The sequence below is a fragment of the Molossus molossus genome, unplaced genomic scaffold, assembly GCF_014108415.1.
Source record: "Molossus molossus isolate mMolMol1 unplaced genomic scaffold, mMolMol1.p scaffold_m16_p_21, whole genome shotgun sequence".
NCBI lineage: Eukaryota > Metazoa > Chordata > Mammalia > Chiroptera > Molossidae > Molossus > Molossus molossus.
The window spans coordinates 18,302,633-18,317,238 of record NW_023425357.1 but is presented as its reverse complement, the minus strand read 5'-3'; the positions used below and the strand labels follow the sequence as shown (position 1 = coordinate 18,317,238).

General features: G+C 51.8%; 1 protein-coding gene across 3 annotated transcripts in view; it reads left to right on the top strand.

Annotated features, from left to right (window-relative positions):
* The window catches only part of ZC3H18 (zinc finger CCCH-type containing 18), a 53,929-nt gene extending 39,764 nt beyond the window's left edge, over positions 1-14,165 (top strand). Inside the window, exons 8-17 of one of the 3 annotated variants that reach the window (XM_036274947.1) lie at positions 4,419-4,610; positions 5,591-5,716; positions 8,121-8,225; positions 8,931-9,074; positions 9,535-9,594; positions 10,667-10,827; positions 11,063-11,262; positions 11,867-11,963; positions 12,620-12,716; positions 13,292-14,165. In XM_036274947.1, coding sequence (XP_036130840.1) covers positions 4,419-4,610; positions 5,591-5,716; positions 8,121-8,225; positions 8,931-9,074; positions 9,535-9,594; positions 10,667-10,827; positions 11,063-11,262; positions 11,867-11,963; positions 12,620-12,716; positions 13,292-13,499 — 1,390 coding nt within the window. In that variant the 3' untranslated portion in view covers positions 13,500-14,165. Of the gene's footprint in view, positions 1-4,418; positions 4,611-5,590; positions 5,717-8,120; positions 8,226-8,930; positions 9,075-9,534; positions 9,595-10,666; positions 10,828-11,059; positions 11,263-11,866; positions 11,964-12,619; positions 12,717-13,291 lie in introns of all 3 variants that reach the window. The other 2 variants (XM_036274949.1, XM_036274948.1) reach the window with 2 other exon arrangements.
* The last annotated feature ends 441 nt before the right edge of the window (positions 14,166-14,606 follow it).

The window sequence follows — 14,606 nt, the reverse complement described above, 5'->3', positions numbered from 1 at the left end:
CCAAAATGGAATTTTTAATGACCATTTCGATTGTTAATTCAGTCATTCTTTTTTAAACATCTACCATTAAAATAGATGATTTAAGTTTTGCATCCAAGTCTGAAAATATTACTTCCTTAGTTTGTGTCCCCCAAGTGTGGGAAGAGAAATCAAATGGGGCTCAGCTCATTAATATTTGACTTTGATGGTCTAAAGAGTGACTCAGAAACACAGTGATCCCTGAACTTCATTTTGTGCCAAATCGTGATTTTCGATATCCAAGTACCACCTATATTATTAAAATGTTTTCGGGGAAGGTGGCACCAGCTGTTTGCTCGATCTGTGTAGGGTTGCTCTGGGGTGATATGAGTGTTCAGGCCTATCCATGGCACCCGCCTAGAAAATGAGAGACTTTGGGACACCTCCAGGCCTTGTTCTAGCACTACTAAAGGAGCCAGCTTGGCTTGAAACTCATAGTCTTATTTCTAGAGTGAATGAAAGATTCTTCCTGGCGAGGAAATGCTGCCTCTAAACGGTTCTGAGGTCCTGTGTGGCCACCTCTCTGTGGCCTCAGAGATTTTCTTTTCCATGCTGTGATGGGGCAGGGTTTAGCATTCCTTCTTCCCCATCACTACAGCAAGAACTTTCAGTACTGCCTGGTTGCATCATGAATCATCCCTTGCTTTCCATCTGTTCCTCTCTCCCTGTGTTAGGATTGCAAGTTGACAGATCTGGGCCACTTCGGTAGCTACAGAAAAACCTAGTGACCACGGTGCTCCATTTCCTGTTGCATTTTTAGAGTGAGAATAACACAGGAACTATAAAGGTGAAAGCAGCTCCCAGATGGCCTGTGACAGGCTGGAATCACCAGACAGGTTTCGCTTCCTTCCTGGATCACTTTTCCAGGAGGACATGCTTATGAGCTTATGTGATAATAGCTCTCAGGGTTTGGACCAAGGTAACAGAGATTTTATACCTCAATTTAGTGTGTCCTTAGGGCAATTTTTAAATGCTGGGTGTTTCTCCTGGTGTGGAACTCTTTGCAAATAGTAGGCATGGAACTTGCGAGTTGGTGGATTGATGGATTGGTTTAATAAACAGTTCTGAAAATATCAGCAGGTAATAGTTTTATGTGTTATGATAACTGGATGATGGTCATAGCAAGGCCAAGTATAATCCAAGATGCTGAGATCCTGGTGGTGGAGAATTCATAATAATAACAAAATCTACTCTAAAAAGGCAGGACCCTTTATAAAGAAAACTTATTATCATTTGCTGATACCCATAAAAGAAGACATGAATAATGGCAAGATACTATTAATAAATTTAATAACATTCTAATCTAAAGCCCAGTGGGACTGGGGGAGCAGGGTCTGGCTGTGATGCTAAAGATCTGTAGATAAACATAGGTAGGACATACCAAGAAATCTTTGAAAAGTAAGAGTATTGGGAATTTTAACTACAGATGCTCCTCAACTTACAATGGGGTTACATCCCAATAAACCCAATAGTAAATTGAACATATCATAAGTCAAAATTGAATTTAATACACCTAACCTACCAAACATCATAGCTTAGCTTATCCTGCCTTAAATGTGCTCAGAACACTCACATAAGCCTGCAGTTGGGCAAAATCATGTAATAAAATTATGCCTGCACTGTAGAGTACTGGTTGTTGACAATTTTGTGGCTGACTAGGACCTGCTGCTGCCCAGCATTACTTGAAACTATCATACCAAATATCACTAGCCTGGGAAAAGATTAAAATGTGAAGTGTAGTTTCTATTGAGTGTGTATTTTACATCACTGTGAAGTTGAAAAATCATAGTTGAACCATTTTAAGTTGGGAACCATCTGTATATTGTGGACGTGTCTGCAGATATGATTCCAGAATGAGAATAGATAAAGGGAGAGCTCAGCCCATGAGCACTCCCCCCTCAGAATAAGAATTTATACATCAAAGATGGCATCATGTCACAAATGGAGAAAAGCTGGTTAGCCAGTGCTTCAGGAATAGTTGAAAGGAAGAAACTCTAGATCAACTAGAAGAAAAATGCAATTGAATGTGACCTGGAATGGAGAAAGACTCTGTAAGCCTAAAAGAAGCCATCCAAGAAAAGGAAAAGGAATGCTTTGACAGTGAAAATGTTATATGTCAAACACTACCACCAAACACAATAAAAAGCAAATAGCCTGGGAAAGTGTTCAGTTCCTCATAAATGAAGCGCTTACTAGAACATTGGCCAAGAACAAGGCAGGCGACTGTAATTCACAGGTGCCAGAAAGCACAGAAGACAGAGCTCTCCAGCCTGGAGGTGCCCCTGGGATCAGATGAGAGCCCATTTCTGTGTGAGCAATTGTCGGGTTCCAGTTAGGCTCATCAGGTTACAGCTGCATATGCAAAACACATTTTAACATTTAGCAAGAATAGCATTTAGTATGCACCACCCAGACCTTGAGACCCCACAGTTGTCAGGATTGGGGTTTATTTTTATTTGGTGGTGCTTATGGTATTTCACTGGAACCCCGCATTGTTGAGAGTCGGGTAAAATGGGCACCTCATGATGGTGGGGTTATTACAAGTCAGTTTCACTTTAGGGGGAAATGTTTGACAATTTACCACAAACCTGTATAATTCTCATTTCCTTTGCCCCACTGGTTTCACTTCTTAGGAATTTGCCCTTAGAAAACAAGATGTTCGTAAGATTTATATATAAAGGGTAATTTTAATGTTATTTGTGTTTTTTAAAGTTAAAGAACAGCTAACAGTGTAGAAATGTTCAGATTATATAACACCTGATAGTGAATTACCACACAGTCAAGAAGACCTTGTCTCCACAGGTGGATGACATGGGAAGAGATGGTCCTGCTGCTGACCAGGCAGTCACAGGCAGGTCCCAGCTGGTTTAGAGTGAGTGTGGGCACACGTGTGAGTGTGCATCTTGGAAAATGAGAGAGAGGTGGAAAGGAAATGTCAAGATGCCGAATGTTGGCTATCCGGTGGAGTGATATAACAGGATTTTTATTTTCTTGTCTGTACTTTCTGTATTTTCTAAATTTTAAATGAACTCATAATTTTTTCATTAATTAAAATCACAGGGCCAGCAGATACTTTCATATTAAACCACTGTTAGTGGTTCTGGGACTCCACGTCAACTTGTATTTAAGTGAGGATGTTTAGATTTGTGGGTGTTTCTGGTTGGGTGCTGAGCTTCTTCCCAAGGGCTGCTGAGCCTTCCGCTCCCATTTTCTCTCCCCTGAGCTCCTGGACAGCGGTGGGTGGGCTCCCACAGTCAGGACCGGTGACTGCTGCCTCTCACCACTCCCAGGTTCTCCGTGCAGAGTGTGGCTTTCATGTTGAGGCCTTGATTCGTTTCCACCTGTAATCAGTATTTACTTAGTTTGGCCAGGAATTGGGAAGAGTTGCCACTGAGCCCAGCAGATTCTCCTCTTGCTAACCCACCAGACCTCAGTCTGGACAGTTGTAGTTCATAGCTGTTGTATAGGAGCACTTGTGACTTCCTCTGGCTGCTTTCCCATCTCTTCTCTCTCTCTTGGGTTTTAATCAGGAGTGGATTAAACCAATCTTTTTCTTATTTTTATTTTTTATTTTATCCTCATCCGAGGACAATTTTCCTATTTTTGTACAGACAGAGTGGGAGGGAGAGAGAGGAAGAGAGAGAGAGAGAGAGAGAGAGAAACATCGATGTGAAAGGGACACATCTAGTGGCTGCCACCCGCACAACCAACCAGGGCTGGGGACAAACTGCAACCAAGGTACATGCCCTTAGCGGGAACCGAACCCGTGTCTCTCAGGACCGCAGGCCAACGCTCTAACCGCTGAGCCAAACCAGCCAGGGCAAACCAATCTTTTTTTAAGAGTTGGGTTTGATCCCTCTCACTCTATCTGAACAAAATATCAAAAAAAAAAAAAAAAAAGAGTTGGGTTTGATAACTCACAAAATTTCTAATGCACTTGAAAACAAAAAATACTTTATTACCCTTTAATTTTAGAAGTATTTATTGTGTACCCACCGTGTACCAGCTCTAGAAAATATGTGTTAGATAAGGCTGTGACTCCATCCCTGTCCTTCCCAGAGCTTACAGCATAGTGGGGAAGATAGGAATTCAATAAGTAATTATACTCAAAAAAGGAAACACCGGCGTGGTGAGTATGGTGGAGGAGAAAGATGGGTGCTGCCCTGAACAAGGCACGCGTGAGCAGAAGCCACGTGCGGAGTGTGCTGTGCTCGTCTCGCCCGAGGTAAGTGTTGTTGTGATGGAGCATCTACTACATCTTGTGGATGACCCTTTGTTTTTCAGGCATTTCTCAAATAAGCCAATGAGGTCCTACTCTCACTTCTCAGTTTCTTTCACACAGTAGCAGCCCTGTCCAGTGGGAGGTGGCCTGAGAATTGCCGACCCCTCTGTGTTTGCAGCCGTCAAGCTGAGCCACCAAAGAAGGAGGCAGCCTCCACCGGGCCACAGGTGAAGCGAGCCGATGAGTGGAAAGACCCTTGGCGCCGGTCCAAGTCCCCCAAGAAGAAACTTGGGGTATCAGTCTCCCCGAGCCGTGCACAAAGGCGTCGAAAAACATCAGCCTCATCAGCCTCTGCCTCTAACTCCTCCAGGTGAGGAGGCAGGCTGGTGCGAACAGCTAGTTCATAAACGCCGGAGGGGTGAAACCTGGCTGGCCTGGGAGAGTCAGTGGGACTAACCGGGCTATAGTTCTCAACTTCCTGAGTAGCTGGGTGCTGGAGCGTCAGCAGCAAACTAGACTGGCACTGAGAACCTTGTTACAGCTTCACATGCTGAGGTCAGCCAGGATGCAGGCAGCTCGGAGCTGGCCAGTGAGCGGGGCAGGGGTCCGGGTGTGTGTGAGGGGAGAGCGCCTGCTGGGTCACTCCCGGAGACCCTGAGGGGAAACCAGCGGAACAGCCTGGGTCCGTCCCCTCGTCAGTCCTCTGTTTCTCCTGGGAGTTGGGTTAGCAGCTCTGAAATCTGTGTGGACACGAGCTCTTTGCACACAAGTGAGGAAGTGTGGGCATTGCAGATCGGAAAGGGGGAGTCCAGGGGAGCCGTAGTGCTAGGCAGGGACTGAAGATACCGGTGTGGAGTCAGGGCTCACTGCATGCCCAGATGGACAGCTAGAGAAATACACACATGGGTCTGCACAGTCAGACCCTGCACACACAGGCACACGTGTCCTGGCTCTGTGCACTGAAGGCCTGGGAACTGTTTCACAGCAACAGGGAGATGCCCAGCATCCAGGTAGGTCCTGGTCTCTAAACACTGTTCCCCCCAGAAGAGGGATGGGACTGCAGTGTGTCCGAAGGACAGGTGTGTGTGTGTCTGTGTGAGTGGGGAGTGCATCTGGTTGGATGTGTCTGTATGGGAGGGCTCTATGTGGGTGTGTCTTGAGGGGTGTGTATCTGGGTGGGTGTATCTATGTGAGGGAGGTGTATCTGGATGGGTGTGGGGGGCGTGTATCTGGGTGTGAGTATAGTTATGTGTCCGGGCCTGCATTCAAGGACAGCAGTCCTGGCACCTGTGGGCAGGGCAGGGGTGGAGGAAGACCTGGCCTCTCCTTTGTCCCCCTTGGATACTCTAGGTCATCTTCACGGTCCTCATCCTACTCTGGCTCTGGTTCGTCCCGGTCTCGGTCCCGGTCCTCATCCTACAGTTCCTACTCTAGCCGGTCTTCCAGACACAGCTCCTTCTCAGGCAGCCGGTCCAGGTAAGTCCCTGGGGCTCAATGGGAGCCCTGAACTTGGATATACCTCTGGGTGTGGCCCAAGTTGCCTATATGCTGGCAGGTCTCTATCTTGACAGTGTTCTTCCAGGTACTCTTGTTTTCAGAACTGTCTCACCAAGTTAGGTATATCGTGGTAAATTCTGCAGAATACACAGTGAGGTGCCAACTAACTGCAGGCACTGGGAGATCTTAACACACAGTGCATGTCAGGGGACAGTTCAGAAACGGCACCTATGTGGGCCTGTTTTGGAGGTGTGCTAATACCAGAAATCAGGCTCCACCCACATACACGCACACACGCACTTCTTTGGGAAGTATATCTCCAGATGCAGGGACCAGTTTGTCTTGAGGTGGTCTGTCCCACAGTGGCACTCCTTCCGGGCAGCAAGTCTTACTCTAGGACAGTTGTGTAGAGGATCAGAACAGCATTATCTCATTGGAGCTATTGAATCTGGTGGTCAAGGTAACATCTTAAGTGGGCTGTAGAACAAACGATAGATAACGTGTGGGCCTGTTTTTCATGAATGTGGAATCTTGTGCATAGTAACAGCCTTGAAAAAGAAAAGCAAACCTTTTTCTAAGGGTGTCTAGAGCGTCAGCTCTGAGCCCTGGGCCTCACGGGTTCCCTGCTGGACGTCGAAGCAGTGCCCAGGGCTGTAGAGCAGCTGCCGGTCGTGGGACAGTCGGAATGCTGTCCCTCGGAGATGAGGGAAGACAGAAAAGACACTGATCGGAGGAGAAACTTTGTGTGGCTCCATTTAAGAAACAAGCTGGTGAGCTGTGGGAAGAAACCTGAGGCCAAGCTGGGAAATTTAGAAATTTTGGAAATCACAGTGTGTGGGAGTTACCTACAGTTTTCCTGTATGTATGCAGTGGACGCAGAGAGATGGGGAAGAAGGCCCATGATGTTGAGTCTCTAAGGTCAGGGGCAGATCAGGGGCAGGGCTGGGACAGCTGCGACAAAGCCTGAGGCGGCAGACAGCAGGAGAGAGAATCGGCAGCTGGCCGGCTTGCTAGGCTCCTCACTGAGTTAGCACGGGGGAGGGCTCAGCAGCGAGCGGAGAGAGTGGTGGGAGCCTGGCTGCCCTTCCAGGAGGTGGACCCCAAGGAGGATGCTCGGCTTCCTCATCACTCAGTTCTGAAGAAACTCCACTCAGGACAAAGCCCTGTGTTCTGAACCAGTTTCAGGATATTTTCGATTTAGACATAGACTTCTTAGCCATTTCCACAAAACTAGGTGTACTTTCTTTGCTGCTTGACCTTCCCTTTGGCTTGTGTTTGTACTCACTGATATCTGGCTGGGACCCCGTTCCAGAGTCCATCACTCGGCAGACTCCCTGGTTCCCGTGGCCCCCGAGAACGAGAGCAGAGCGCCACCTGCGGCACCCGTGAGGGCGTTGGCTCCGTAGCACCTTCTGAGGAATGGGCAGGGAGGGAGTTCTCTGCGGCGCCGACCCCCACCCCAGCTGCAGATTCGGGGCTACACAGTGTTACAGGAGCTTCTTGGAAGTGAGCCTGGCATTCCTTCCTGTCTCATGGCAGGCTGCCTGGCCAAGGGAGCGAGTAGGAGGGAGGAGAAATGAGCATTTTTCCTGAACGGCTCTGTCCTCGTACATTGCAGCATGTGTGACTGCGAAAGTTTGCTTTTAGCTTAGCTGTTGGTGTTGCTTTCCTGAAAAGGTAGAAAATCTTCCATGATTTTCTAAGTGGGGGGGGGCAAACCCATAAGCCTTTCAAAGGGTTTCCTCCTTTGATGTGTGAATCCTGCAGTGGTGGCGCCAGCAGCCCGGCCAGGCCATGCCTTCCATACCTCCACCCAGCCCAGCGCTTTGTCCATCCTTCCGACCCCTGCAGCTTGTGTCCAAATGAATTCATCGCGATTTCTTTTAGCTGGAACACTCCCTGGGCCAGGCCAGTCTCTGCCTCGTAGCAATGTCACGTCTGTTCGTGAGCCTGTGTTGCTGGCCACTCTCGGGGCCACCCTCAGCACCCTCACCTGTCAGCCACCTGGGTCTCAGGTGCCCCACTTGACCTTCCGTTTCTTCCTTGCTGCCATGGCCTGGTCAGCTGTGTGTCTCCTAGTTGGGACTGCATAGGCTCACACACGTGCCCTCCCGTCTTGCCCACACAGCCCCATGCCCCATGGCTCGGCCTCAGGAGGACTCACTGGTGGTGTTACCAGCTGTCCCCCAGCACTCTCCTTTCCCCTCTGGAGATGTATTTTATGAAATGACCAAGAACTGTCTGAAACCCATTTTTAAGTCTGAGGCCAATAAGGAGAAACTCATGGTGGCCTTCTCTGTGAATGTAAGGTGGCATTCCCAGCAAGCTCAGACTCGGACAAGGGCACTGTGGTGCTCCCTTCTCACACCTGTTTCCTCCCTAGGTCCCGGTCCTTTTCCTCATCCCCGTCCCCATCTCCAACTCCTTCCCCGCACAGACCTTCTGTCAGAACCAAGGGGGAGCCAGCTCTGCCTCCTGGGAAAGCAGGGTAAGTGCCCAGTGGTCAGGCCAGGCTGGCAGCATCCAGCCTTTTCCCTCCCTCATGTTGCTTATGTGGAGAAGCTCCATGGGAACTTTAGACAGGACCCCTAGAGGTGGGCATGTGGACCCACTTGCTTTGGTTCCTGCTGAGGTCACTGTGTTGACAAGGTGTCTGATAGGCACATGCTCTGTGCTCCGAGTCAGGAGTGCTTAGCATCACTAAAACAATTGGCAGTGTTTTTCCACACTGACAGTAAAAAAAACTTTGGGCTCTGGCTGGTTTGGCTCAGAGGTTAGAGCGTTGGTCCACAGACCGAAGGGTCACGGGTTCAATTCTCAGTCAAGGGTATGTGCCTGGGTTGCAGGTTCCATCCCGACCACAGTCAGGGTCCTGTGGGAGGCAACCAATCGCATGTGAGCATGCCCCAACACCCTTGAGGGGCCACCCCCACACGCAGGGCAGGAGGTCTCGGGAAGCTCAGTGCCAAATGTCAGCTATTCTCGAGAGCTCTGATGAGCCATCTTGCTGCCGATGAACCTCCGGCTCCTACCTGTGAGGGGAAGTAGGGCTGGTGCTTTATAGCTTCAGAAACACTCCAGGAACCTGATGTGATAGAGGATCAACAGCCTACCTGGCTTCTCGGTGACACCCTCTGCGGTCGTTGGCTGGGCCCCTCCACCAGGGCTGACCTCCTTCCATCTCATGACACAGAGAGAAGGCCGTGAAGAAGCCAGCCCCACCTCCAGCCCCAGCACAGGCCCCCAAGACCACTGCCCCCGCCCCCGAGCCTGCCAAACCAGGAGACCCTCGGGAAGCCAGGAGGAGGGAGCGCCAAGCCAGGACTCCCCCCAGGAGGTGAGCACACAACTTCCAGGAGACTCGTGGGGACTTCCTTTGGTGCCAGGGCTGGGAGAGGGGGCACTCTGGGCAAAGCAGCCCAGGACAGGGACCCATCCTGCCCTGACCTGTGAGGTTTTGGTGGAGTCATGTCACCTCACTGAGCCTGTTTCCCCATGAGGAGAGTGGGAGGCATGAGCCCCTCTCACTGCTCCACCTGAGGAGGGAAGGCATTCCCTTAACACCCAGAATCTTCCCTGGAAAGAGGCAGTGGTGGGGAGGGGGATGCTAAAGAGAAGTTTTCTGTGTGTTTTGTTGGGTTTTTTTTTTGAGAAAAACGTACATGTGAAAGAAAATAGAGCCCTGTCCACTTCCAAGTCTGTGGCAAGTTACTGGTCAAACATGTGTTTCGAGGAGAGGCGGTGCCCTCTGTGGGTCTGCAGAGGTGTGAGTGGCGGGACTTTTGGTTGTGTTGCAGGCGAACCATCAGTGGCAGCGGCAGCGGCAGCAGCTACAGCGGCTCAAGTTCCAGATCCAGGTCATTGTCAACACCTCTCTGGCTCCCATCCCCATCAACTTCTGCCCCGGCCTCCAGCCAGGGTCCAGGAACTTGGGAGCGGTCACCTCAAGTTCGGGCGTTCCTTCTCCCTCAGGCAGCCTGAGGTTAACAGCTGGCAGCCGTACCAGTGCTGTTGGGGAGCAGGTGGCTGGCTTCCCCGCCTGGACGAGGGAAGAGAGTGGGCTGGTGCTCACGTAGTAGGAGCCTGGCCCAGTGGCTCCAAGCATGTGGGGGAAGCCAGGGCGCTTCCAGTTCAGTGTGACAGGGAGGCTGGCACCCAGGCGTCTTGCCTGTGTTTGTATGGAGGGTGGGTCCTGCCCGGCCTGCTGTGCCTGGGCAGCCGGGGACAGCCAATTTTTTAAAATCTGAGAAAAATAGTAGAAAAAAAAATTCTATTTAGGTGTTTAAAAAGAAGACAGTATTGGATCAGTCCTTGGATTTTTTTTAGTCCAACTTTCTCTCTTATTTCTAGGCAGCGTGGTTTATATACATTTGCCCAGGTCTTTCTAAAGAAGTGTAAAGACCTAACTTTTAAAAATCTTGGGCTGTCTTTCCCCATCCCCATGCCAGCATCTGACAACCTTAGGAAACTGGCTGGTGCTTTCTGGGGGCTAAGGAGATGGCACTCAGCAGAGACGACGTAGCTGCGTGCATTTCCCGTCCTTGGTAGTGAGCGCCGACAACAAGGACCTGTGAGACTGGCGTCACGGTCGTGCTTTCCTGAGACATGCCGTGGGTCGGAGCAGTCTTCCATCTAGTCTGTTGTCACTGCAGGTTGAGGCTCTCCCTTTGTTGTACCTCAGTAACTGACACTCAATTCTGTCATCACTGACTCTTGGGTCACACTAAGTCATATGTCCTTGCCCAGCAAACAGTGTGAACATCTCTGTGCTATGTGGCACCTTAAACTACCCAGAGTTCCCTCTGAAATTTCAGGTTTGGTGGGTACACATTCCTTAAAATCGGGAAATGGGGAAAGTAGACCTAGAAACCCCTCATCAACCGTCTTCCGGTCGGGGACGTGCGGCACAAAAGGGGTGTATGTGTCTAGGTCCCTGAGCGTGAGCAGCGTCTCCTCAGTGTCCAGCGCCACGTCGAGCAGCAGCTCAGTGCACAGCGTGGACTCGGACGACATGTACGCTGACCTAGCCAGCCCTGTGTCCTCAGCCAGCTCACGGTCCCCCACCCCAGCCCAGACCAAGAAGGAGAAAGGTAGGGGGGCTCCTTGTGTCCTGGGTGCTGTCTCCAGAGGAGAGGCAGGCGGTCATGGAAGGGAGGGTGCACGTCGCCTTGCTGAGCACTCGCACCGCTGGTCAGACAACACAGAGCCCTCCCGGTGCCGTCCCTGCACACACATCGCCTGCTCGATGCTGCACCGCTCCACCGAGTGGCCCCTGGGAAACCACTGAGGTGTCAGGGACCGTGACTGAGCCTTTCTTGTCAGCAGGAAAATCTAAAAAAGAAGATGGTGTTAAAGAGGATAAGCGGAAAAGGGATTCATCCACACAGCCACCCAAATCCTCGAAATCTTCCACAGGCAGTAAATCCTCCCAACAGCCCGCAACCCCCCAGCAGGCGCCCCCTGGGCAGCCCCAGCAGGGCACATTTGTGGCACACAAGGAGATCAAGTTGACACTGCTGAACAAGGTGAGGCCACAGGGAACCACACACCTCAGGGTCATCCTGGGACTGAGACCAGGTCGGGGCAGCAAATGGCCTTTTGAACTTGGTTGCCGGATAGCACCCTTGCTCCCCCACCTGCCCTGATGGACAGCCCTGTGGGAAATGGAGGGCCTGTGGGCACAGGGTAGGTGGGTTCCTATAGTGTGTCCTGGGACATCAGCATCCCTGGGGTGGATGCTCCCTGTCCGTGAGAACCTGCACCCTTGGCCCTCCTCCCTGTGCCTGTGCCGGCCACTTCCCATAGGGCAGCACTGGGACAGACAGCAAAGCAAACCTGGCTTCTGTGAGTTGATGTGCCCAAGGCCCCATGGGGCTGGAAGGGTGAGAGGCTGAGTCTGCTGAAGTCTTGTCCCAGCTCATGGCCCCCACAAGGAGCACAGCATCTCTGCTGGCACCTTCGCTACACAGAATAAGGCCCCAAGCCGCGGGCCCTGCTTCACTCAGGCCACATGGTGAAGAGGGAGCCCAGAAGAGGGGAGCAGAGAGCAGGTCTGGCTGTGAGGACGTTCCACCCAGTGGCCAGTACCTCAGGCCCTGCGCCCTCACTGTGCTCCCCCCGTTATTTCAGGCCACTGACAAAGGGAGCAGGAAGCGATACGAGCCCTCCGACAAGGACAGGCCGAGCCCTCCTCCAGCCAAGCGGGCCAACTTATCCCCAGACCGAGGTGAGTGCGGAGGGGCCAGGGCCTTGTCCATTATTTTAAAATATTGAGGACCCCAAGGAACTCCTCTGATCTTTTGAATTATCGATATTTATAGCATTGGAAGTTAATACTAGAAAAATGTTCAATATTTCTTTTTAGATAACAGTGATATGCTACTATATTTTAACACAAATGTTTTTTATGAAAAATAACTATTTCCCAAAGCAACAGTTAGCAGGCGTGGCATTGGACTTTTTGTTTTGGGGGTTTTGTCACAAGCTGGCTGATGGAATGCTGGTCTCATCTGCGATCGCGCGAGGAGCATGCGGCTGGGAGCTCCGCCCAGGCCGTGGGGACGGGCGCACGCAGGGAGGGCCGGTCCTGGTGTTCGGGGAGCACAGTCTGACGGCTCAGTGGTCTGGATGCTGGCTTGGGAAACCTGGAGCCCAAACTGGAGCTCATTTTCGGGGTTTTCCTGGGCCCTTGTTCCCTGACATAATCAGTGCCCCCCCTTCCCCTTTCTCCGCGGCTCTGCCCTTCTGCCTCTTCCTGTAAAAATGAGGAAGCTGTGCGGAGCTGTCACAGCTCTCCGGAGCAGGGTCACTAGCATCCATAGCCTGTGCTCTCTTTGCTGCCAGCCACATGTGTAACTGGACCCTGGTCTTACGTTGTCCCAGGTTCTCGGGACCGGAAGTCAGGCGGGAGACTCAGCTCCCCAAAGCCAGAGCGGCAGAGAGGCCAGAATTCCAAGGCTCCTGTAGCCTTGCCAGACAGGTGAGTGCCCGCCCGGGCCCCAGCCACACCACACCACACGGCTCCTTTGCCTCGGGGAGGGCCAGCAGGCTCGGAGGCAGTTGGGGAGTGTCTTAGAGCCGGGCTTAGGTCTGTGGGCAAGAGGGCAGCCCACACGTCCCACTCTGCCCACGCTGGGCCCTGGAATGAGGAATGGCCATGGCCCGCAGCTCACTCAGCTCACGGCCTGAGCTGGGGGGTGGGGTGGGAAGAGGTCACAGCTCTTTTATACCTTCTATTTCAAGCACAGAAAGTAATTTCCTTTTCCCAGGAAATTGGCTGAGTCCCTGTGCACCTGCACTGTGCAGTGTGGAGTCAGGCGGGGTATGGGAAAGTCCCACACACGCCGGGGCCCTGGGGCCTCAGGGCTCCTCCTGAGTTAGCAGTGCAGGGTTTCACCTTGCCACAGAGAGTCCGGGCACCAGGACCAGAAGTGGGAGTGACAGGTTAGCAGGTGCCAGGCTGGGCCCTGGATGCTCATCCACTGTGGGGGGCCCCCATTCACTGGGGAGGGGAGAAGCACTTAGACCCCTCTAACCACCCCTTCCTCCTCACAGGAAGCGTCAACTGTCACCCCAGTCCAAGAGCTCCAGCAAGGTCACAAGTGTGCCTGGTAAAGCCTCAGACGCTGGCACCGCCGCCTCCGTGGGCACCAAATCAGGGAAGGCCAGCACGCTGTCGCGGCGGGAGGAGCTTCTAAAACAGCTCAAGGCGGTGGAGGACGCCATTGCTCGCAAGCGGGCCAAGATTCCCGGGAAAGTGTAATGGGCCCCGCGGGCTCGGCTCCTACCGGAGGCAAAGACTCTTGTGTTTTTATAAATAGGGTAAGCGCAGCCATTTTGGATTTTGCAGTTAATGTCTTATTTTGGCTGTGATTCTTTTTAAAAATTAAAAAAGAAAAAAAAAGTTTCTCAGCTGGAAAAGAAGCCACACACACGTAATGAAGATGATGCTGAACCTCAGCCTTCTCCCGACCACACTGACCAGTCCTTCCCAGAGCAGAGACAGACAGGCAGGCAGGCAGGCAGATAGCACCGAGCGAGGACATGGCACAGTTTTATGTAAATTTTAAGTCCCAGACGCCCGGATCAGCCGGCCCTTACGTTCCCCCGTCGTCTTTTCCTCCCTCTGCTAGCAGGCGAGTTCGCACCCTGCTGCGTGCCGGGCCTCGCTCGGCTCCTGCTGCGGACAGGACACCAGTGCTACTGAGAACTCCCCGCCCTGCCCGTCCCCAGGATCAAAATATATATATTCTTGACTAAAGTCTGACTGGGAAATATTTCCTGTCTTTTATTTTAAGCATCAAATTGTTTTAGTTGATTTGAAAATGAAAAAAAAGAAAAGACCAAAAAAAAAAAGGCCAAGGGTATTGTTGGGCGTCTGTCTAATGTGGAGGGTCTTTTTTTGAGGGGTCTCCTAAAATAAAATATTTTGATAAGCAGCTGTCTTTCCCTGGTGGTGCTGTTTCTACGTACCTGGGCCCACATCCTGCACCCTCCCCACAGCACGGGCCCGGCCACCTCTCGACATCCGCTGGGCCCACCTGCTATTTAGAGACCCCAGATGGTGGAGGCTAGGACATGGAGCGCCCCCCCAGGCCTCGTGCAGTTCCCTCCAACCCAGAAAGGAATTGCACTCTGCCCTTGGGCCCTGGCCCCCAGTGAGTGCTGTGCCTCAGTTTCTGTGTGTTGGAACTGTCCCTGGCAGGGCTGGACCTATGCCAGCAGAGGGTCCTGGGCTGGAGAGGTCAGGAAGGATGCTGCTCAGGCCAGGCCAACCGCCATCCCCAAAGCCAGTTCCCCACTCAGAGCCCTAGATGTGCCTCCAGTCCCCACACAGTGGTGCACACGTCAAAGCTTAAGTAGTCCTGGT